Source organism: Apteryx mantelli, chromosome 1 (genome assembly GCF_036417845.1).
Source record: "Apteryx mantelli isolate bAptMan1 chromosome 1, bAptMan1.hap1, whole genome shotgun sequence".
Taxonomy (NCBI): Eukaryota; Metazoa; Chordata; class Aves; order Apterygiformes; family Apterygidae; genus Apteryx; species Apteryx mantelli.
Genome location: NC_089978.1, coordinates 210537988 through 210561166, shown reverse-complemented (window position 1 = coordinate 210561166; position 23179 = coordinate 210537988). Strand labels below are relative to the sequence as shown.

The 23179-nt window shown below is 36.9% G+C and overlaps 1 protein-coding gene across 1 annotated transcript in view; it reads right to left on the bottom strand.

Annotated features, from left to right (window-relative positions):
- Positions 1-736: 736 nt before the first annotated feature.
- GNAI1 (G protein subunit alpha i1) overlaps positions 737-23179 on the bottom strand; it is a 40500-nt gene continuing 18057 nt past the window's right edge. Inside the window, exons 2-9 of the mRNA XM_013944108.2 lie at positions 18933-18975; positions 18713-18854; positions 13831-13988; positions 11879-12007; positions 5814-5943; positions 4647-4800; positions 3044-3256; positions 737-2943 (exon numbers count right to left, since the gene is read on the bottom strand). Coding sequence (XP_013799562.2) covers positions 3066-3256; positions 4647-4800; positions 5814-5943; positions 11879-12007; positions 13831-13988; positions 18713-18854; positions 18933-18975 — 947 coding nt within the window. The 3' untranslated portion in view covers positions 737-2943; positions 3044-3065. The remainder of the gene's footprint in view (positions 2944-3043; positions 3257-4646; positions 4801-5813; positions 5944-11878; positions 12008-13830; positions 13989-18712; positions 18855-18932; positions 18976-23179) is intronic.

Here is a 23179-nt window from a genome sequence, read left to right as displayed (position 1 = left end):
ACAGGAGGCTCAGTTAAGATTGTCCTGGAGCAAGACTGCTGAGGCACAAGACCGACCTTTTTAGGCAGTGGAGGAGCAACAGAATTTCCTCCCTTTTCTAGAACTGTCTCAGACTGAGGAGGAGCCTACTGACAGAATAGAGATGGACTGGAGCTACAGTGAAAATTAAGCTCGCATCTCTCCCCATTGCACGTAATTACTCACTCTTGCAGCTTTTCCTGGAGCACAGGCTTTTAGCATGACAAACAGCCTTCATCTCGGGATGAAGAATGATCAACTGTGTTATCCAAGATCCTCAATTTTGCCCAAGGCAATTAAGATAAGAGTCCAAAGCAGCACGTATTGATTACCAAAAATATATAACTAAAATCCAGTAAGCTTAGGCAAGATCATATGATAAGTCAAGAAACAAGTCTGGAAACATTCATATTCGAATTATTTCATTATAGTCAATATTACCTTAAAGGGGGAGATGATTTCTATTGATAGATTGTCCTCTTTGGTAAGGAAACCTGCAAGATCCACTGGGCTGAAAGCTAAAGCTAGACACATTCAGAACAGAGTACTTGCTTTCAATGAGGATAATTATTACAATACATAAACAAGAGATCAACTTTTTGATCATGGCAAGATTTTTAAGATGTACACCAGTTCTGGAAGACTATTTCAAGCATGATTTATGAATTAATTTCCATCAACAACTTCATTTTGAGACGCTTAGAACAGATATCATCAATGACATATTTGGCCTTTAATATTTGAATAGCAACAACTTTCATATAGGCCATTTTAGAAGCCTAAACAAAGCACCAGTACAGAGCACCTATAAAGGAACATATTGGCTGTCAACTCACCAAGTCAGAAAAGACATGTTCATCCTCCCGGACTCACAAGCAAAATATCTCACAAAATTGTCTGTAGTAAATAAGATGTACGTACTTCAGAAGACACTAGTTACAAAAATTCTCAAATTTAAGATGTTAGAAACAGTGGTAAAGAAAAAAAATTAGGAATTAATCAGTAATGATCTATTTATGCTCATTTTTATTTTACTCTTTTTGCATAAAGCTTGCAAATTTACTCTCAACTTTGTATCTTCTCATTCTTACTACCTAGTTATCTTCACAGGATGGATGCAGAAAGATTTCCATCAGCAAGTTTAACGAAAAACATTTCTTTCAAGCAAGGCACAAAGTTTAGATTTATTAATTTTAGTAATTTGATTAATTCCAATTTTTTTACATCAAGTTTCACATTAAGTACAAAATCCAACTCAAACGTGGATGTAAATACAGTTGACACAAAGTATTTCAATGAGGTTAAAAATCAGTTACATATCCAGAACTGTAAAAGCACAATTAAAAGCAGCCCAGGATATAGAGATTGTTTACCATAACTGCTAAAAAAAGCTCATAGAGTCTGAATATATTCAACAACTTCTAGTAATAAATTAATAGCTCCTTTCTAATCATTTGAAAAGCATTTAGCAATCCTATATCTAACAATGGAAACACCAAAGAATGAAGAGTACAGGTAAAATTTACTCAAGCCTAAGCCTAAATGAAACATATACACAATTAAGTAAAAGAACAATGATTGAGATATTTTGGTTGAACATTTCTAAGAACATATATGCTAAGATATTATGCAAAAATATCAGAGACTTTCTTCTCAAACAACTTAGGGTGTACAGTAGCTGCCTGATAGAGTCTAACAATTATAGAAAATCATATTTCAAAGTTTGGTACATTTAAATATTTTAGATGACAAAATACATTGAAGACAACCATCCATGAACTTATTTACAAATAGAAGCTTATTCTTTTTAAAATAGGTATAAAAATCAGTTCTGGCAGTAATCATAAGGCAATGCATGATATGACCCTAAGACAGCAAGTCACAAAGAAAGTATAACCAGGAAAAAAGAGTATTTTTTAAACTTACTCTCTTTAAATATCATTAGAGGGGTAAAGAATCAACATCTGCAAGTCACTAAGTCATCCTATCCAAAATACTGAGATCATTGTGCCATGTCTTGTGGGAGGTCCTAAAACTAGTTTGATAATGACAAATATTATTACCAGAAAATAGCAAAGAGTTTAAGGAGAGCCTGATTTTACTTCTCAAGTAAGCAGAAAAATCTCCTTTTACTCTGTAGTCCAACTTTTGTTAATGGTATATAAAAAAGCAAAGGTAAGTAGTCCATTCACACCAGTGAGTAAAGACCACAGTTTCAGACTTTATTACTACTGTATGAGTATGTGTATGTTTTAACAACTTCCTTTTTGCATTTCCATCAACTTCAATGATCGATGAACCTTAAATTCAGTTTCCCAGTGTTGCCATATTTGCACTGCAAAGACTGCAAGTCCAGGTTTCATAAGCTGTGGATTTCAATTAAATTTTAAAAATAATCTTTGTATTTATCTTAAATTTATAGAAAGATTTTTTTCAAAACTTAAGGCAAAAAAACAAGTTTTATTGATTACGTCTCTTTAAATCTGAGCAGGTGTAGGGAGCTGTTTAAATACCAAAAAACCTAACATCATATACAATATTGCCAACAAAAGTAAAGAATAAGGCAGCATGCACCCTTACGATGAAAAGAAAATTTAATTTTACAAGATGTTTAAATAATCCAAAGGCAAAAAGTGTCTGTCCCCTCTAAGAGCATTTTAATAAAACATGGAAATTTTAGAGGACATCAAGTTACTAAAATATTCTGTTCAACATTTATACAAATACATTACTACAATTATAAGAATACATACAGTTAAAAGACATCTCAGAGTTACCCAATTACTTAAATTTACAAGACAAACATAAATAAAGCTGTTAAAACAGGCAAGTACAGTACTGGTCTATCATTCAACACAACATATTTTGTATTTCTTTCACCTTGAAACCAATCAGATTAGAATTGTGTGAAGTCGTTCTTCAAACCTAAAAATAAAATAAAGAGAATTAAGCGATCTATGTAAGTTTTACACTACATAGGCATCTTCCAAATGCCAAAGTCCTGTTTTTCAGGCATTTAATTTACCATTTAACAATTTTCTTTGCTCTTAGAAGAGGCCACAGTCTTTAAGGTTATTTTTTATAATGACATCAGTTACAGCATCAAAAACAAATTGCACATTCTTTGTATCTGTGGCACATGTGAAATGAGTGTAGATTTCCTTTGTGTCTTTTCTCTTGTTCAGATCTTCAAACTGACATTGAATGTAAGCAGCTGCTTCTTCATAAGTGTTTGATCCTAGAAGGAAAAAAATTGCTCAATAAGCAGATTTCAAACTGAGGAAGAACAAGATGCATATTATATCTCTGAAGGAAGAGATCCTTTTGAAATAGTTAACCTAAACATGAAGAGCAGGATGTTGATTTAAGTAATTTCACAGACATTGTTTTAAGATACCATAAGTAATTCTTGTTGAAGGAAACATTTTGGATGCATTTTTAATATTAAAAACTAAGGAGTCAATTCAACTGCAGCATAAGGAGTCTTTCCATTTACTTTAGCGGCAGATGGAGCAAGTCACTAATGAACCATCACTCGTCCCCAGACTAGGATACTTGGGCTACTTCACTCAAGTTATTCACGTTTACTTTTCCCATTTTAACAGGTTTTGATGCCCCCCCCCCCCATTAAATACTTTTGGCATATATATTTCTTCCAAGCTTTTTATCTCCAGCTTACTACCTTCTGTAGAATGGAACAATCTAAAGTTATAATGAAAATTACACATAAGAAGGCTGAACCCCGCTAAATAAAACCTCTTCATATGTATTTACTGAAAAAGCAGACTTCTAACCTGTTTGTACATTCCCCCAATAAACTCTTGTGTACCATCAGGGACTGCTACTAGTAAGGAAAAAAAAAAAAATCTAACTTACATCTAAGTACAAAAAATTATGAAGAACACAGAATAAAGAATGGGCTGAAGCAGATTAAACTGAAAAGAATAACTCCAGTAACATGTAAATGCTATCAATGGACCAGCACTATTCCATCTGTTTAAAAAGACAATTCTGACTTTAGCACTATTTAACTGGTGATTCATAAAAAAACCAAACCCACCTTTAACTTTGCTTCATTTAAATGTTTTAGATACTTCATATTAAGTTCTCCTACCTACACTTTCCCTGTAATAGTTTGTAAACATTTGTCAGAAAACCCTTTGGAGAGGCTAGGTTTTGGAAAATTTCCCCCCCTTCATGAGGTTTTGTTTTTGTTCCCCCCCCCCAACTTAAGTCAAGTTAACTGTATTTGTGGAATAATTTTAGAATTAGCCACTGCTTTCCATGCTATTAATGCCTGTAAGTTAGATGTAAATACTTTTTAGCATAACCATTTGTAGCATACACTAGGAAGTTATAATCCTAAATCATCTTCATTGTATTTATATTTGGTTTCAAACTACTTTATGTGAGCAAGGGCAGAATTCAACCCGTATTACAACATAACTAGTGTTAGAACTATCATATTTTTATACTTATGTACTTCTACTTCCACATCAGCTCTCAGTTAAAAAGCTAAAAAGAAAATTTTCTCCTAACTTTATACACAGCTCATGTTTCTCCTGATTTGTGCATCAAAAATAAGATTACTTAGCCAGAAGCTACTTGACTATTTTTCCCATCCATACCTGCATATTCAGGGTAGCAAATACTGAGAGGACTCCTTTTGATTTTTTCTTCAAAGAGATCTTTCTTGTTTAGGAAGAGAATAATAGAAGTGTCTGTGAACCATTTATTGTTGCAGATACTGTCAAACAATTTCATGCTCTCATGCATCCGATTCTGTAATTGGAAAACACCACCTTATTGTATTTTAATCAGACTTCAGTAGTAAAATTAGGATACATGTTTTTGATATAGAAGCTACAAATGAAGCAGATAAGTTACAAAACTAAGTGCCTAGTATCTGGAATCAAATTTTATCACAGAAAAATATAGAGAGGCCAAGATCATTACAATAAACTGCCTTAAAGTAACATTTTCATGAGAAGTGCTTGAGCAACTGCTCGTTTATTTTTGTTCTCACTTCTATGCTTAAGCCAATGTTTAATATTTTAGGAATTTTTGTTGTTTTGCAATTATAATGATATTCTAGCAGAGTTACTGTGTTACCTCAAGTTTATATTATACTGATTAATTCTTCTGAAAGTTGAAAGTTAAATTTGGCACCTACTCCCGATTCCAGCATAACAAAAAAAAGTTCTACAGATCTAGAGAAGCGAGTAGTTTTTCTTTCTTCTCCTATTTTTTTAAACTCTGTAGAAAATATGTCCAATATAAGTACTTTGGCCAGGCCTCCATCCATTTAAGTAGCAGGACACCAGCTATGACCCACCTTGACTAAATCTGACTTGAAAGTCCCCATCAAGGCCCAGCACCACCCCCCACCCCTCCCACACACACTTCTTTCTTCCCCATCTGTATTTTATGGGAAGTTGCAGAACATGAGGAAGACCACAGAAGTCTCTTAATGATTTACAGACAATAAACAAGCATCACTTTAGAAAACTCAGCTAATAAAAAGCTGTTAGTTTGTGCGCACTGTCACAGGAGGAATTACATCTCAAAAGAGGAGAAAGGAGTGAAGGAGTCAAACTACTCCTGAGAACATCAGGAAATATTTTTGAAACTCAAAATCATGAACTCTATCACCATTTTTCTATGAGGCCTGGTACACCAAAAAAACCCCAAACTTTAGGGAACAATACTCTCTCAAGAAGGTATTCAGCTTTCCTTTCAAACTCATTTAATTTCTATCCCACAACTCTTCCTTTCTTCAAGATTAAAGTACTTGCCATTTCCTCATCTTCAGCCAAGACCAAGTCATAATCACTTAATGCCACACAAAAAATAATTGCTGTAACACCCTCAAAACAATGAATCCACTTCTTCCGCTCTGATCTTTGACCTCCGACATCAAACATTCTGCAAAAAAAGAAGAACAAAGTAAGGAACGAACTTTGGAACTTCTGGCTTTCTGAATGTTAGCCAATAAATTCTGAAACTGACAGTTGTGTAAATCTGATTAAAAAAAAGCGAAGAAAGAGAGCATAAAAATTGCAACATTACAATTTGTAATACCTCAGTATGAAAAACAATTTTTATAAAGCCTTAAAAATCTTCCTATGCAACATGTTAAAAAAACTGAGAAAAAGTGAGAAGAAAGCTAAATCAATCTGCTTGTTTCCAAATAATTTGTGCTATATTTCTCTCAAGAAGTTAATTATAATCTACAAGAAACAAACACACACAGAATTAGCTTTACTAAACATAAATTAGATCAGAGGAGTTTTTTTGTTTGTTTGTTTTTATATTTTTACCTAAATGAATAAAAAGTCTAAAATAATAAGAGGTACTGATCAACAATGTAAGACTCTTTAAATCCAAGAGCAGAGTTGTCTCTGGTTTAGTACCTGCAAAAATGCTTATACTGAAGAAATCAGACAAATGTAACACTGACTATTATTGTCATCTTAGTATTCTGAACTTAATATATTTAAAAAAAAATCTAATTTTCAGGTTTTCGTATTTAACCTTCAGTCTATAAGTGCTGGTGACTTTTGGCTCATATACCTCTACTAAAACAAAGTGTAGTTTCATCTACTTTTCAGCTAATCATGTTTCAGAGACACTAAAAATTCTTTTCAAAATTCTCTTAAAAGAAAAAAAAACAAAAAAATATTTTGTGGGGAAATGCCATCGGTGGGAACAGTGATCTATAAAGGTGAGCATCTCTTGGTTCTTTTGAATTCTTAGCTGAGTAGACATAGAAGAATTGAAAGAGACCACATTCCAGAACTTAACAGCAGAGAATCAATAAATTAACCACGTATGAATAGATTTGTTTTTCTCTGCTAAATGTGTTAATAGCTATTTCGTAACTACTCTGGGCTATAGCAACTCTGAAAGACTAACTTTCATGAGACACCATATGAAGTTTTCTGCAAGTCAGATAGCATTCTGCATAGAATGAACTGTGAGCCATGAAAAACGGGAGACAAACACTGCTATCCTGAAATTAAGAAATATATACACAGTTGAAATCTCAGCAAGACATAACAGAGATTTTTCCCACCCGTCTCTTCCCTATCACAAAGGTCTGTTGTCTCAACTTCTGGTGGTCATTTATGGCTTCAAGATAATTCGTCACAAGGTCACCATGCAACGTCCCCTATTATTTTTCTTTCATATTCTACCATGCAAAAATTGAAATTTTCCTCCTGGTTACAAGGAAATGCAATTACTCCTTTTAAAAAGGGGCCTGACTCTTGTCTTTATGGGTTTTCAAGATCAATGTTATCTTCTTTCCATGTTGCCAACAAGAGGAGCTTAGAATTCACTAGGAATAAAAACGCTCAAAAGCAGGGGAAGAGAGGGGAAGAACGAAGACAGACTAGTTCCTACATCTCCATCCAGTTTGCTGTAAGTAATAGAAAGGCCAGAATCTATCATTAAACCCTTAATTGGGTAAAAATGTCCCAGATGAACCCGAAGGGGTCTCCAGACTGGAACAGCAATTGTTAAGATGCATAACAATTTATGATGTTTTTCTTTTAGTTGTAATTCTTGTAAAGATCTTCTAGCTTGGCCTGAAATCATTCAGGGTTGTATTAGTACTGAGGATACCATATTAAAGTCTTTTGGGAGACAACAGGACATGCAGGGCTGAACAGCAACGAATCTGTTTCTTTAGAGAAGATAACAATGCATGACAGGGAAACTGACTGACAAATCAACCAAGAAAATCACTACTTGTATCCTTTTGTGGACACCAGCTTTTAAGGACCACGAGAACTTAAAGCTTTATACTGATGGCAGTACTGTAATATCAATTTGCAGGGATCTCAACTAGTTCAATAATGTCTTAAGATACTGCTCAACACAAAACCATCACTACTGAGATGGTAACTGGCAGATGTAAGAAAATATGGCACAGCTTTCCATAGGGATAAAGGAGTGCAATAAAAAATTTTCTTTCGAAGAATAGTAAAAATCTGTAGAAAGAAAACAGAACTGTACAAGCAGCATCATATCCTGATCCTCTTGGTGCTGTTATGGTATCAGAAGGTCCTTGTACCAACCACAGTTCTGGCTTGTTTAGACTATATTGCCAGCGCATGTTCTGGCAAAGGAGGGAAAAGGCAGAAGACTGAAGACTTTTAGAACAGAAAATTAGTATCATTTCCAGTTACACATGCAGATGCTGATTTTGGTCAGAAATCTTTGCTTCAGTTCAGAATAGACACTCGTGAAATACACTACTGGCAGAGAGGCATCTGTCTTTTTTGGCTTATCTTTCTAATACTGCATGTAACAAGTTCTCAGTTCTTTATGCAAACTATGTTTTGCACTCATCTTTGAGATTGTTTATGTGATAAAATACAGCGCTGGGTGAAGTTTTTGGCACCGGAGTTTCACAGTGAACATCTCAACAGAAACAAGAGGGATTGTTTTATGTAATGAAACTTCATCTACATAGTTCAGAGAAAGATGAGCATACTGAAAAACATTTGGAACAAAATTCTTCAAAAAAAGATAAGGCTGTAAGTACCTTTCAGAATAATTAGCCATTCTGAACAAAGTGGTGTCATCAGTTCATATACTTTGAATCTGCTCTGTAGAAGTCTTATTGAGGCCTGTTAAGTTACAGTCCCAGCAGGCTGAAACATTCACAGAAGCGGTCCAATCTACAGATAACTTTTAGGAAGTATGACAAAAAAATGAGAGACTTGGATACTTTACAGATTCCACCTCCCAATAGGAGAAGGTTAAGGGCAAGCCCATCTTTTAGGCACTTGCCTGAGATGGCAAAATTCATAGTACAAACCATGCATAGGTTTGGCTACTCAAAAGAATCATGATTTTGCTTGTGTAAGACAAGCCAGTTCACAGTAGATTCAACAACAAATGCAAGGCAGTGCTGAAAGAGCAGACGTTCATAAAAGCTGAATCTACCTTCCTTACCTAAAGAACTAAGGTATTAGAGAAATGATTTAATGATTTTTCTATTTCACTTAAAGAAAGCAAACCTTTTTCGGTGAGATTACAAAGTGACTATGCCACATTAAGACAAATTATTCCACTGAAACTGAAGTAAATGTAAAGTATTAAAGACACTTTTCTAGTCATCATCCTAGTAAGCATGTTACTTGGCTATTTTTATATTACACAGGTGGCTTTGAGTGGATTATCTGGAAGCGTGCGCATTTAAGGACTGGTGTAAGGTATTTCATTAGCACATTCTGATTTTGCAAGATAGTATTGCCAGATATGCCATGTTCTGCCTTTTTCAGATTATTTAAGCAAAGAACATGATTCCATATAGAATGTGATATAGACACCAGGTATTTGCTATGGTTGCTTCTGCTTCTTTAAGGTTATGCAGATTGTTTGTTCACACCAACCTTGCAAAGGACAATTTTTGACAAATATTTCTGAGGCAGAGTGGGTGGTTACAAAATGTTAGATACATATATGGGAAGTCTGAGAAACTCAGTCTTGCACGCTTTTTTAAACTGACATGCATCTCCGATTATCCTCCTTTCCTGTTTTCCCTGGGCTGTAAACAAAAAAAAAGGGGGGTGGGGGGAGGAACGTCCTCAAGAGAAGTGTCTTTTGCTACTAGCTATTCTTATTACCACCCTACAATCTAGATGACATTAGTCTGATAATGGGGCTTACATACTAGGAGTTATTTTCTACTTATGCAACCTCACATTAAAAACAAAATACAAATCTACTGATGTAAGATGACAGTGTACTACATGACTGGATAAGCTGCATTGGGAGGAAAACAATTAAAGTTATTTTTAGGAATGTTAAAATGTTCCAAGTTGCTAGATTTGTATTTAAAAAAAAAAATTAGAGAAGGAAACAAAAATTTAAAGAAAAAAATTAAAAATCATCAAAAACATTGTGAATGAGGTCTTTTGCTTGGATATGCTATCACACAAGTGACAATGCTCATTCTTATTGCCCATTTAAAGTGTTATGTAGTGGAATAATGCATACTTAAAAAACATTTTAAAGATTATTTCTGTTAGAATTAAGAACAGAAAAAACTTATTCCTCCGCATTTTAGAATTTTGTACCAAAACCAAAATTTCACAATGGAATTTAAATTATCAGAAAAATACTTCTATAAAATGAGACATTCTCTGAAGATAAAAGCAATAAATATTCAAAAAGTCTTGACTTCTGAAATAGTTTATAGAAAGAGTATGAAAATGACTTGCTACTTGCCCATTTTAAATTGATTCAGTAATCAAAAATATGCTAAGCACTTTATAGAGAAGGCAGAAATGTTGCCCAATAAACAGCAAAACAGAAGAGAGGACAATGAAAAAACTTAAACTACAGAATATTGCATAGCTAGTCATATTATTTATGTACACCCATCTTGACATAATCAATCCTTTTACGCCTTTAGTTCATCCAAAAAACTATTTTCAGTGTTAGGTTAAGCATATACTTGTTCAAGCCCTGTCAATAACTCCTTAAGCCTACCTCCTAAGACACACAAAACTTCACCACCTGCCATACAGCTGCCATACCAGCTTAACACTTCCAAAGACCTGTCTTAAAGTCATACATTTTAAAGAAATGTAATCCTATGGTCTGTAATTTCCCTACAGACTCTTAAATAATCAGTATAGACTGGAAGTAGCTAACTGGATACAAATGCATTGAGAGTATAAAAGATTTTAATTCATCTACAAAAGCAAACTGGACAAGAAACATCAGAAGAGAAGTGAAAGAATGGATAGCTCCTCAGAATACTTAAGGGCTTCTGGTAGAAGCTATAACTAAGGATTAATCCCCCATAATCCAAATGGCCATCATTATAGCAGAGGTCAGAAATTAATTTCCATCATATTTAAAGCTATCTTGAAGTCTATTTGAAAAAACTCTCAAGGTTTGGTTAAGACCTCTCTCTAGATATACAAGAGACTAAAGTAGGACCATTCTTTTTCATCTGTTTTACCTGCTAATATTTTATGGTTGAATAAAAATCCTATACGCTAAAAACCCCCTAGACCAAGGAAACAAAACTTAGCGTATTACCATACCAAAATACACCATTTCCATAGTACTGATGGTCCTGCAGAGTCACTGTTACAGTACTGACCATGCATTCACATGAAAATAATTATTTCTCATGAAGATGCTCAAATATATTGTATAGACATGCTGAGAATAATCTCCACCCAAACTAAATGAAAGTGCAGTGCTCTGAGTTTGAGTTTTACTGAGTTTTCTTCTCAGTCTTTCTAATCAGGAATAGATAGAATAGTATTACATTTATACTCTCCTGTGCTTTCATCATAAACACCTATTGGACATAAAATGATCAGAATAGCAGCCTTAGTTAACACCGTAGCACAGAAAGCAAGTCATATTCTGTCATTACCACATAAAGTACTATCTTAAAAAATACAATACAGATTTGAATTTAGTCTTCCATGAAGATGGATTTACTGGTTTCATACAAGAACAGCAAACACTTGAATTTCAAGGAAAGAATCTTATGGAATAATAACTAATATTTAATATGACATAAATTAGAATGTTTTGTGATGTAATTTACATGTAAAACATTTACATAAAGCTTCCAAAGGAAAGCATTTACTTAGTATCTGAATATTTAAATGTACCAAGTTATTTGCAAGAGTTCCCATGACCTCCATATCCCTCCAAAAATGAAGAAATTTGAAGCCATTTATGAAGAAATATTCCAGAAAAAAAAAACTAATCAAAGCTGTGGTTAGCAAATTTGATAAACTGCATAATTAACAGTCCATCTTCTAGAACTTTATAGAAGCCATAATAGACAGGTGAACATGCATCATTATTTACATACTTAAAATGAAGATCTTTGAAAGTAAAGTGAGTTTCCACTATTCCTGTAGTTTTCACTCTAGTCCTGAGAACATCCTGTTGAGTTGGAATGTAGCTGGTTTGTGCTATCCTGTCCAAGTCATTCAAGTAACTAAAGGTAAAAATAAATACTGCTTTCAGTTATTCACAGAATAGAACAGTAACCAGATAAAACAAATTTAGAGAAATCCTAGGTCCACTCATTATTGTGCTTGTTTTTATAAAAGCCAATTTTTTCTAAGACAAAAAAAGGCAAGACATGCATGTTACAAGATTATTTGCCTCTCTAATTATTAGAGAATTAAAATTTGAGACAAATATTTTATCCTAGAAAAACAGAAAACTTATTCAATTGACTGCACTACTTTCAAAATGACAAAATGGAAACATGCTTCCATGTTTACTTATGTTATTTGTATCAACTAAAAGAATGTTTTCATCTTTGTATCCTTCTGTTGATCCCCCACTTACTTTTTTGAAAGCCAAAATTACCCTGAAATTGAAAATAATGCGAAAAGCACAATCCCGTGTTTTGGGCAGAACTAATACAGACAATGTTTAATACATGACTAGTAACTTTCTATTGAAAATTTCTAATTGCCCCCTCCTTTTTTTTTTTTAAATGTAAACTTTCATCTCCAAAAGTTTTGTGATTCAGGCCAAGAAGCCTAGCATTTCTAAATACACACAAATTTTATTTGGCCTTTTTCAGAGCGAATAAGAACAACATTATGTTCTTTTCTTTCAGCGTAGCCAGAAGTTGGCACCTTTAAGGATACAATCATGTACGTTTAGAAGAGCAGTTTTCTTATGGAATTGGAGGTAAAGGTATCTAAAACAGGACAACAAAACAGAACAGAGGAGGTTTCCAGTGAAAGGTAAGTGATCCTCAAAATGATGTCCCATGCACCCCATAATGAATCGTATTTAAATAAGAGAGAGAGTGCGCTTGTATACATCAAGAGATCTGTCATCTTGAGCTCAGCTTGTTGTGTCTAGCCCTCTGTGCCTTTAGAATAAGTCCAGCAAACAAGTAATAATCATGCTGGAAACAGTGTTATTTTGACACAATTGTACCACATTTCTATTCATTCAGCATGGCTATGACTACATTACTCCAGCTGTAATCATCTGGCAGTTACTTCACCTGCATGCCAATTATTTATATACAGTTATTCTGAAGAACAGAAGCAGCTAATTTTAAGGAAAGCACAAAACTTCAAACACTACCAAATAATTCAGAATCATAAAGCTTTAAGAACTGCCCTGTAAGGATACTATCAACACCACACCATTCTTCTGCCATCTTATCTTTCCCTTGATTGACTCTTTCCCTTGACTGATTTATTTGCTACCATCACATCTTACACTCTTGATTCCTAACTATATTTGCTTTATTTTTTTTGTGAAGTACCCTAGCATAAAAGGCATCCTGATTGTTACCTTTGCTCCACATGTTTCTAACAGAGGATGTTAATTTACAAAGAAAGTGCAGCAATGTTGGACCATAGGAGTAACTTCATTATGAACATGAAAGTAATATAATTGATTATACAGATTCACATCAAGTAGTCAGGTTTCTTGGACAGGTTCAGATACTGGAGAAGTAATTGAGGCATGTTCTTGTAAATAAATAAGTAAATACTACATAACTTATTAGAGCAACAAAAGCAATTTTTGCCTTCCTCAAGAGACTAAAACAACTGGTCAGGACATGACTCAAATTCAGAATTATACCATACCTCTTCCTCTCCAAGCTCAAGAGGCAGCTGCAGCATTCTGACCCAAGGAGGCAAAAATCTTTGACTAGTTACTTCTACATTTTATATCTACATGGGAACAGAATTCCTCAATAGATTAAACGTAACTTCTCTTACATTCCTTTAGCCACTACTTACAAGAGAGGGAGAATCTTGTTTGTTACACAGTACTTACTAGGCAGCAGAGTCATTAAGCTGGTATTCTCTAGATCTGTTGAAACAAGCTTGAACTCCACTGTCTTTCCACAGTCTCTTGATAACTCCAGCAAGCTCTGCAGTCATAAATCCCTCTTCTGCTGCTCCAGCTAACACAAATAGTTGACGAGCATCATCCTTTAGAATGTAAATAGAAAGTGAGAAGGTAAACGTGAACTACAACAGAAGTATGCTTGCAATGGTTTATCACCTAAAGTTAAAAACTACATTCAACAAATGAGTTTTCTTCACCAAATATACATGAATGTAACCAACCCAAAAACTGTGACATAAAATGATTGGTCTTACTGTTCCACATATTAATTCCTACATTTTTCAAAAACAGAAAAAGTTAACTAAGTTTCTCATAAGCTGATAAAGAAACCTTTTTCCAATCAGTTTATCATTCGAACTGAGTTTCTATAAACAGAAGCAACATTTTGTGCTGAACTCTAACCTTAATCTTATTTGCTTATCTTATGGCAAAACTGAACAGAATGATTGCACTGTGTACTAGAATCTTCAGAAATGCACATGCAGTTTGAGTATTGTATAATACACATTAATCACAAACTTTTAAAAGACAGCTTTTGGTGAAAGTGCCAAATGACCATCTCTTCCCAAATCATTCATCAGGTATAAGAGAACTATATCTTTTCTCAGAATTTTCCAGATAAGGCAGTTACAAATACCCTTCACCTTAGTTATTCCACAGAAACCAAGTTTTCTCAGTAAAAGCTCTTTTTTTTTTTAAGGAAAAAAAAAAAAGCACATGCTGGATTTTGAGACTATATAAAATGATTGTCTTTGAAAGTGAGGTTAATGCAATGTACAGGATGTCAATCCACCCATCTCCTCCTAATACAATTTGAACAGCTGGCTAATTTAATCCAATTTTGGCAGCAGAAAGACTTGAAAATGTTAGATTTGTATGGCACTGGAAAAAAAGAGATAGCAGCTGGCAAGGGAGAAGATACTAACATTAGTACTGTCATGAAGGTAGTAGCTTGACCTTAGTTATCAGCTGTATGTGATCTACTACACGCCAGCCAGCAAATCAGCATACTTGTGGCTTGTAACTACCCACAGCATGTACTGTTCTTTGTCCAAAAATCAATAGAAAGGGAACAGACGATATTGGAAAGGAGAAAGAGGAAAAAAAGGGTGTAGACACTCAGCTAGGAACTGAAAGTATTTCAAGAAAGAAGATAGAGAAGTAACATGCAAGGTTATTCTCACAGAACTGTAAGTATAGGTACATAAATGAAAGTCTGAGGTGGGGGGTGGGAATCAAGTTCTGTCACCTTTGTGAGGAAAGAAAATGCTTTCAGGATATGCACAGAAAGCAGTGATTGTTATAAAGAGATTATTCACTGTACACTTAAATAGTCACAGATTTTATGACAGCTAATATGGAAATTGTTTGCAGATGGTCTCTACTGGATTGATTAGTGATGCTCACAGCTTAAAAACAAAAAGCTTGTTGTTAAGTGAACCCAAGAGACTTGAAGAAGCTTATATGCATCTGTGTGTACATACATGTATCTCTACATATGAACAACAACAGGTAACTAATACATAGTTCAAAAGGTCTTTTGAAAGCTTGAGTAGCTACAAGAAGAGAAATGAAGCACTTGCTGAAAAATGAACAGAATACTGATTACTGTACATGCAACAGGTCAAATAAATTGTGAGTAATTAGTAAAAGTTGAATGGATTGCATTATTACATTAAAAAAAAAAAAAAAGCAGTAAAGGCCAAAGCGTCAGATAGTCAGATCCCACTGACTGGAGTCTGAACAAAATGCCTGCATAATAGAAACATGAATGACAATTCTGGTCTTGAATACTGTTTGTGGATGGAAAGGCCACAGTCCTACAACTTTTGGAAGAAGCAGATCTTGAAGGAAGAGCCATTACATTATGACATATGATGAAAACAGCTTGGAGAGTGCCAAGTCAATTTTGTCATGAATGATTAAAACATCATTTTACACCTAGCATGGTCTAACCTTCAAACACACAAAATTCATTCTGGCCAGTAATCGTATAGAACTTTTTCTATTACCCAGTGAAACTACTGTCTATCAAGAGAAACAGATTCAAGAACTGTTGCAAATAGGTCTAACCTTTATATGATCTCAGACTATTTCTTGGAGGAAGGGCAAGGGGGAGAAGAGGGCAGCAAGAGGCAGGAGGAAAAGAATCAATTTTTAAAAGTCCATATATTAAAACAAAAAGTGGTATCTGTTCCCCCCATATTTCCCTTTCTAAAGATGGAGTACTATGGAGACCACAAATGAGGCAATACAGAACTATCAAGTCTTTTTACTAACCAGTGTTACATACTTTAATAATGCTGGAATAGGGCATGTTCCACTCTAGGACTTATTTTTATATCAGATTTCATAAATGAGACATTGTACAGATACTGATTTAGCCATGTCTCAAACTTATTGCAGCAGATCTCTTATCTAGAAAGTGGATTGTCCTTTAAAACATATTCACTACATTTCTCTCAAAACATATGCCTTTTACTTCAATATTGAAGTGTCCTGGAGGACAACCTACATCAGTCTTCAGACTGACCATTACTGCAGTAAAGTTGCCAGTAATTTGTGCTCATTTAATTCAATAGCTTTACAGAACATGTTCAACTCACTGATTTACCATGAGTCTTTGTGACAGAAAAAGACCAGAGGATTTTCCAAACAAACTTATTCCATTTCAAGCAAAACCCTCAAATTCCCATGAAGAAATTTAAGGAAAAGAGTCTGCATGGAACTGTTTTCCTGATTTCCTGATTCAGGATTTGTGTACCACAAGCTCTGGATTTTTTTCCCATTTTTGATTTTTACAATCGATAAAAATCTAGTACTGATCTGCCATAGCAACATTGCTCTGGAAAAGAACTCAGGAGAACATTAAAATCTGTCTGAATGCAGAGGGATGGTCAGTTATTTCAAGAACATCCCTAACAAATGTTTACCCTCATCAGTTACACACTTAGGATGAAAAACCCACCTGAGTTCAAATACATAAAATAGCCCTCAAAACCATCTTGCTAGTTATTTATCTGCTCACTCCCAAATTACTTCCCCTCCATTTGCTTTCACTGTGTATTTAGTAACATAAGTCTACCATATGCCTCTTTCTAACATTAACAGCCAGATTCTAGGAAAGACTACTGCACAAATACCAGACTAACACACAGCCAGATACTGCTCCTCCCCTGGAAAACTTTGGTCTTGAGGCAAGACAACAGCAGACATGAGAACAGACGTAGAGAGTAATAACCAATAAAAATGAAGCTTTTATTAGCTGTGCATACAATTAAGCATACTTCAGGTAGATTCCACATATGTACATAAAATAATGACCAAACAGCAAAAGGAAAATTGTCTAGTAATTTACATATGACTGCCAATCAGGAGATTTAGATTTCAGTTACACCTTTACCATCCACTTCGCGTAATCTTATGAACATCCATCTCCCTTATGATATACATAATGCATCGCACATGGTCACTGACATCATACTCACTGATGTTTATAAATTGCTTTCTAAGCGATCAAAAAATCTTGAACACAAGAGTTTGTAAGGAAAGAAGCATTTACATACCACTTCTTTTTCAACACTCTCCTGGTCCTCCCTAACTGTAATTCAGCCTTAACATGATGGAAAGAATAATTGAATTACGACAGAATATCCCTCTGACTGCTTTACATATTTCTTTCAATAAGTGAACTGCAAAAAATCTTCATCCTTTCTGCAAGACAGGCATAACGTGGCTAATTCCTGCTTCAAAAATTGGTGAAAATTCCATATTCAGACATTGACATCTATGCAAAGAAAATAAGGCACACAATCCCAGCCTAGGGTTTCAACACTTCAGGCTAATAACTTCGGTGATCAGTTTCAGTGCTGCAGCACAGAGCAACTTGCTGTAACCAGAGGCAAATAAAGACACCTAAACTAAGCTAATGTTGAAGAGAGATTCAGAACATCTATCCCCCTACCACATAAGCATGGTCACCACACAGAAGAGTGTAAGGTTAGGGCTGGAGAAAGGATAAGCAAAAAGAATCAATTCTGCAGACCAGCTTCATTAGGCGGGATAGCAAATAGACCCATTACAGGCTGGATAATAGATGAAGTGAGATGCAAAAGGGGCAGAAGAGCTTAGAAAGAGCTCTATTCCTTAGCTTGGCAAGAACTCCTCCTTCTTGGGAAAAAAACCCTCAATCCTTGTGCTGTCATTAGAAGAAGTGGATAGCAGCAGCAGGGCTATGCCCATGCCTACTCCACTTTGAGTAAAATACAGAAACATCCACAACAGAAATCAGTATGCAAACAGGATTAAGCCTAGAGGCTGGAAGAGCTTTAAGGAATACACTATTGTGCCTGTGACTTAACTGAGAAGTGTAGGCAGCTGCCTACCTATTCAAACTGTGATTTTAAGGAATGTGAAGATGTCCAATTTAAATTACAGAACATAAGAGCCACAAGTCCATAAAAATTAAGAGGAATAACTGCATAGCTCAATGTTTTTCGGAATCTCCCTAAGATTCAGATGTATAATTCTCCAAATTTAGACAAAGTTTACCCCTAATTGTCCTGTATTTAATACTGCTTGCTCCTGTTTAAAACTTTCTAAAAGAAAGTCAACTCATGTTTTGTTCTAGGTTACTTCGCCACATAAAGATGAGTGCCATTTAGTTATCTATCAAACCTTATAGCCTAGAAATGAGATTTTTGCATAGGAAAAGATGCTACTGATCCTTCTAGGAAATAATAATGGACAAAAATAGAAAATGAATGAAACTTCAGCTGAATATCTGTGTGTGTAATTCAATACTCACAGCCCTGGTTGGATCACCAAAGTCTATCTTCAACCTCCCCATTGCTCTAATGATAGCAATAATGGACTGAATGGTGTTACTGTAAACAACAGCTTTGTACTGTTTACATTCTTCTTCTGAATAACCAGCTTCATGAATAATCCTACAGAAGGAAAAAAAAAATAAGTTCTCTATTCAAAGAAATGATTATTTCTCTATCATACTGTTTCACCATACTTACTTCATTTGTTTGACAATTGTGCTTTTCCCCGATTCACCAGCTCCTGAAAAATAAACATGTAAAAATTTATTAGAGTAGACTTTTATTCATCTTTAGGAGAATATATTTAAAGTTAATTTCTACATGTCAAGTATTTAACCAATACAAGTCTTCAATAGCTCAAAATACATTTATTAAAAATTACTTTTTACTAAAAGAGGAAGTACCTCAAGCTGGAACTGACATTTTAATAAGAAATCATTTAACTCTGAAAAGTGTGGGTTTTTTTTTTTTTGTAAAAGCAAGTATAATCTTCAGTCTGCAGGTGTTTCTAATGTGAACAATGATCAGTCATCCAATTTTAAAGGGATCTCTGAAACTCAAGTCCTCTATTTGCCTTTTTATCAACACTAAACCAGAGACCCCCTACATCCATTATTCACACTATATTAATGGTACTCAGTGTTGCAGATGAGCATCTTGCAAACTCTTGAGGGTTCTAGGCCTTGTTGCCATCATTTGGCCCTTGCAAGAATAAACCAGCACAGCCAGACTACTTTTTGTGGAACAGATTATGTGAAGTTTGCCAGATTTGCTGATACCATTCTCAATGCTTAACAAATTCAAAAAAATAGAAATGTGCTATATTAAAATGCAAAGCTTACAAAAGCAAATATGTTTGTCAGCAGACAAAAAAAGCACCATTTTTGTGCTCTCAACAACTTTAGTTTGCCTTCGAGTTCTTTAGCCTGCTTCTTTCTCTGACAAATCCATGCAACTCTCAGAATTGTGATTTAATCCCTTTTGACACAGCACCCTCCTTGTCTACCTTACTAGTATTGTGGCTTGTGCTGAATTTGCCCCCTTATATTCCTCCTTCTCAATACGGCTTTGTAGAAATGTGTATAATCTTCACACAGTCCACAAGTGTTTCTGATGCAAACAGATAATCAGTTGTCCAATTCCAATATGGCCAAAGAAAGTGTTGGCCTATGCTGAAAGGGGTGAGCAACCCAGCAGTTAATGAAATGGAAAAGGCTGAGGTGCTCAGCACCCTGTAAAGCTTTGGTCTTACTGACAAGGTCTGCCTTCAAGCCTCCCAAATTCCATAAAGCAAAATTGAGGGCATAGAAAAGGTAACGGAAGACTAAGCTAGGAACTACTTAAGTGAGCTGGAAATAGGTTAGTCAACAAGACCAGAAAAGATATAACGGGTGCTGAGGGATCTCAGCCATGCCTTTGTGATGCTTCTCTATAGCATCTTTACAAGTCAGCATGATCAAGGAAGCCACTGGCTACTGAAAAAAGGCAAATACTGTATCCATCTTCAAAAAAGGGCCAGAAGGAGGATCTTAGGAACTACAAGCCAGTCAGCCTCACCTTGATCCGCAGGGTGATTATACAGCAAATACTACTGGAAGTTATTTCCAGGCACACGAAGGACAAGAAGGCAGATGGGAACAGTTAGCAGAAGCTTACCAAGAGCAAACTGCACCCAACTGCTCTGACTGCCTTCTACAAGGAAACGGGTGGTTCTGCAGATGAAGCTATACCGATGGGTGTCATTGACTCTACAAAAGGCTCCTGATGCTATCTCCTAGAACATTCTTGTATCAAACTGGGGAAATATCAACTGGATGAGTGGATTACAAGATGACTGAAAATCTGGGTGAACAGATTTAAAGGGTTGTGGCTAATCATTCAAAACCTAACTGGAAGCCAGACAGAAGAGGCAATCTTCAGGGGTTGATACTGGGCTAATACTGTTTAGCATCTTCATCAGTGACCTAAACAACAGGATGGAATGCACCCACATCAAATGGATGCAGATAACATCAATCTGGGAGGCAAGGAAGTGGTCAAAGTGTTGTAGAGCAGAGGTGCTCTGTCAGAGGGACATTGGGAAGCTAAAGGAATGTTCTGATGGGAACCTCATGACACTGAACAGACAAATGCAGAGTCCTGCTCCTGCACAAAGTAACTGTACAACAACACGCACTTTGGACTAAAGGGTTAGGGAACAGAGCTCTGGGGAGGGTGGTCAAGGTTCTGGGAGCCCAGGTCATCTTCGCCTCAATCCTGCCAGTAAGGGGGACGGATGAGAGGAGGAGGAGACGGACTTTCCAATTTAACGACTGGCTGCACCACTGGTGTTGGCAACAGGGTTTTGGTTTCTACGACCATGGGACCCTGTTTGAAGATCGACAACTGATGGCGAGAGATGGGATCCACCTCATGAGGCGGGGCACGCGGGTCTTTGCCAACAGGTTGGCCAACCTGGTAAGGAGGGCTTTAAACTAGGAAAGATGGGGGAAGGGGAGAGTTATAGTGACAGGGTAGCTGGCAAAAGACAGCTCAAGTCGGGATGTCTCCAACAGGTGAATGCAGCCAGGGAAGTGCACATGGGATGTGGCTATGGAGGACTCTCCTTTACCCCTCCTGGGAAACCTGCATGCTTGATCACCTCTCTGAAATGCCTGTACACCAACGCACACAGCATGGGGAATAAACAGGAAGAACTAGAGATCTGTGTGCAGTCGCAGGGCCATGATCTCATTGCCATTACAGAGACATGGTGGGATAGCTCGCATGACTGGAGTGCTGTCATGGATGGCTACGTGCTTTTTAGGAAAGACAGGCCAGGAAAGTGAGGTGGTAGAGTTGCTCTTTATGTGAGAGAGCAACTGGAATGTATCGAGCTGTGCCTAGGGGTGGATGAAGAGCGAGTCGAGAGCTTGTGGGTAAGGAGTAAAGGGCAGGCTAGCATGGGTGACACTGTTGTGGGTGTTTACTACAGGCCACCTCATCAGGAAGAGGAAGTCGATGAGGCCTTCTACAGACAGCTGGAAGTAGCCTCACGATCGCAGGCCCTGGTTCCCATGGGGGACTTCAACCACCCTGATATCTGCTGGAAAGACAACACAGCTAGGCACAAACAGTCCTGGAGGTTCCTGCAGAGCACTGGTGACAACTTCTTGACACAGGTGGTGGAGGAGCCAACAAGGAGAGGTGTGCTGCTGGACCTCGTACTAACAAACAAAGAAGGACTGGTGGAAGATGTGAAGGTCGGGGGCAGCCTTGGCTGCAGTGACCATGAGATGGAGGAGTTCAGGATCCTGCGAGGAGGCAGCAGGACACCAAGTAGGATCGCAACCCTGGACTTCAGGAGAGCAAACTTTGGCCTCTTCAGGGACCTCCTTGGAGGAATCCCATGGGTTAGGGCCCTAGAAGGAAGGGGCGTTCAAGAGAGCTGGTTAATATTCAAACATCACTTCCTCCAGGCTCAAGAGCGGTGCATCCCTATGAGCAGGAAGTCAAGCAAAGGAGGCAGGAGACCTGCATGGATGAGCAAGGAGCTCCTGGCAAAACTCAACCAGAAGAAGGAAGTCTACAGAAAGTGGAAAGGGGGACAGGCCACTTGGGAGGAATATAGGAACGTTGTCAGAGTATGCAGGGATGCGACGAGGAAGGCTAAGGCCCGTTTGGAATTAAATCTGGCAAGGGATGTCAAGGACAACAAGAAGGGCTTCTTCAAATACATCAGTAGCAAGAGGAAGACTAGGGAAAATGTGGGCCCTTTGCTGAATGGGGTGGGTGCCCTGGTGACGAAGGATGCAGAGAAGGCACAGTTACTGAATGCCACCTTTGCTTCAGTCTTTACTGCTCAGGTCAGCCCTCAGGAACCCCAGACCCTGGAGGCAAGAGAGAAAGTCTGGAGGAAGGAAGACTTTCCCTTGGTGGAGGAGGAGTGGGTCAGAGATCATTTAAGCAAACTTGACACCCACAAATCCATGGGCCCCGATGGGATGCTCCAACGAGTGCTGAGGGAGCTGGCGGATGTCATTGCTAAGCCACTCTCCATCATCTTTGAAAGGTCATGGAGAACAGGAGAGGTGCCTGAGGACTGGAAGAAAGCCAGTGTCACCCCAGTCTTCAAAAAGGGCAAGAAGGAGGACCCAGGGAACTACAGGCCAGTCAGCCTCACCTGCATCCCTGGAAAGGTGATGGAGCACCTCATCCTGGAGGCCATCTCCAAGCATGTGGAGGAAAAGAAGGTGATCAGCAGTAGTCAGCATGGCTTCACCAAGGGGAAATCATGCCTAACCAACCTGATAGCCTTCTGTGATGGCTGGGTAGATGAGGGGAGAGCAGTGGATGTTGTCTACCTTGACTTCAGCAAGGGTTTTGACACTGTCTCCCATAACAGCCTCATAGACAAGCTCAGGAAGTGTGGGTTAGATGAGTGGACAGTGAGGTGGATTGAGAAC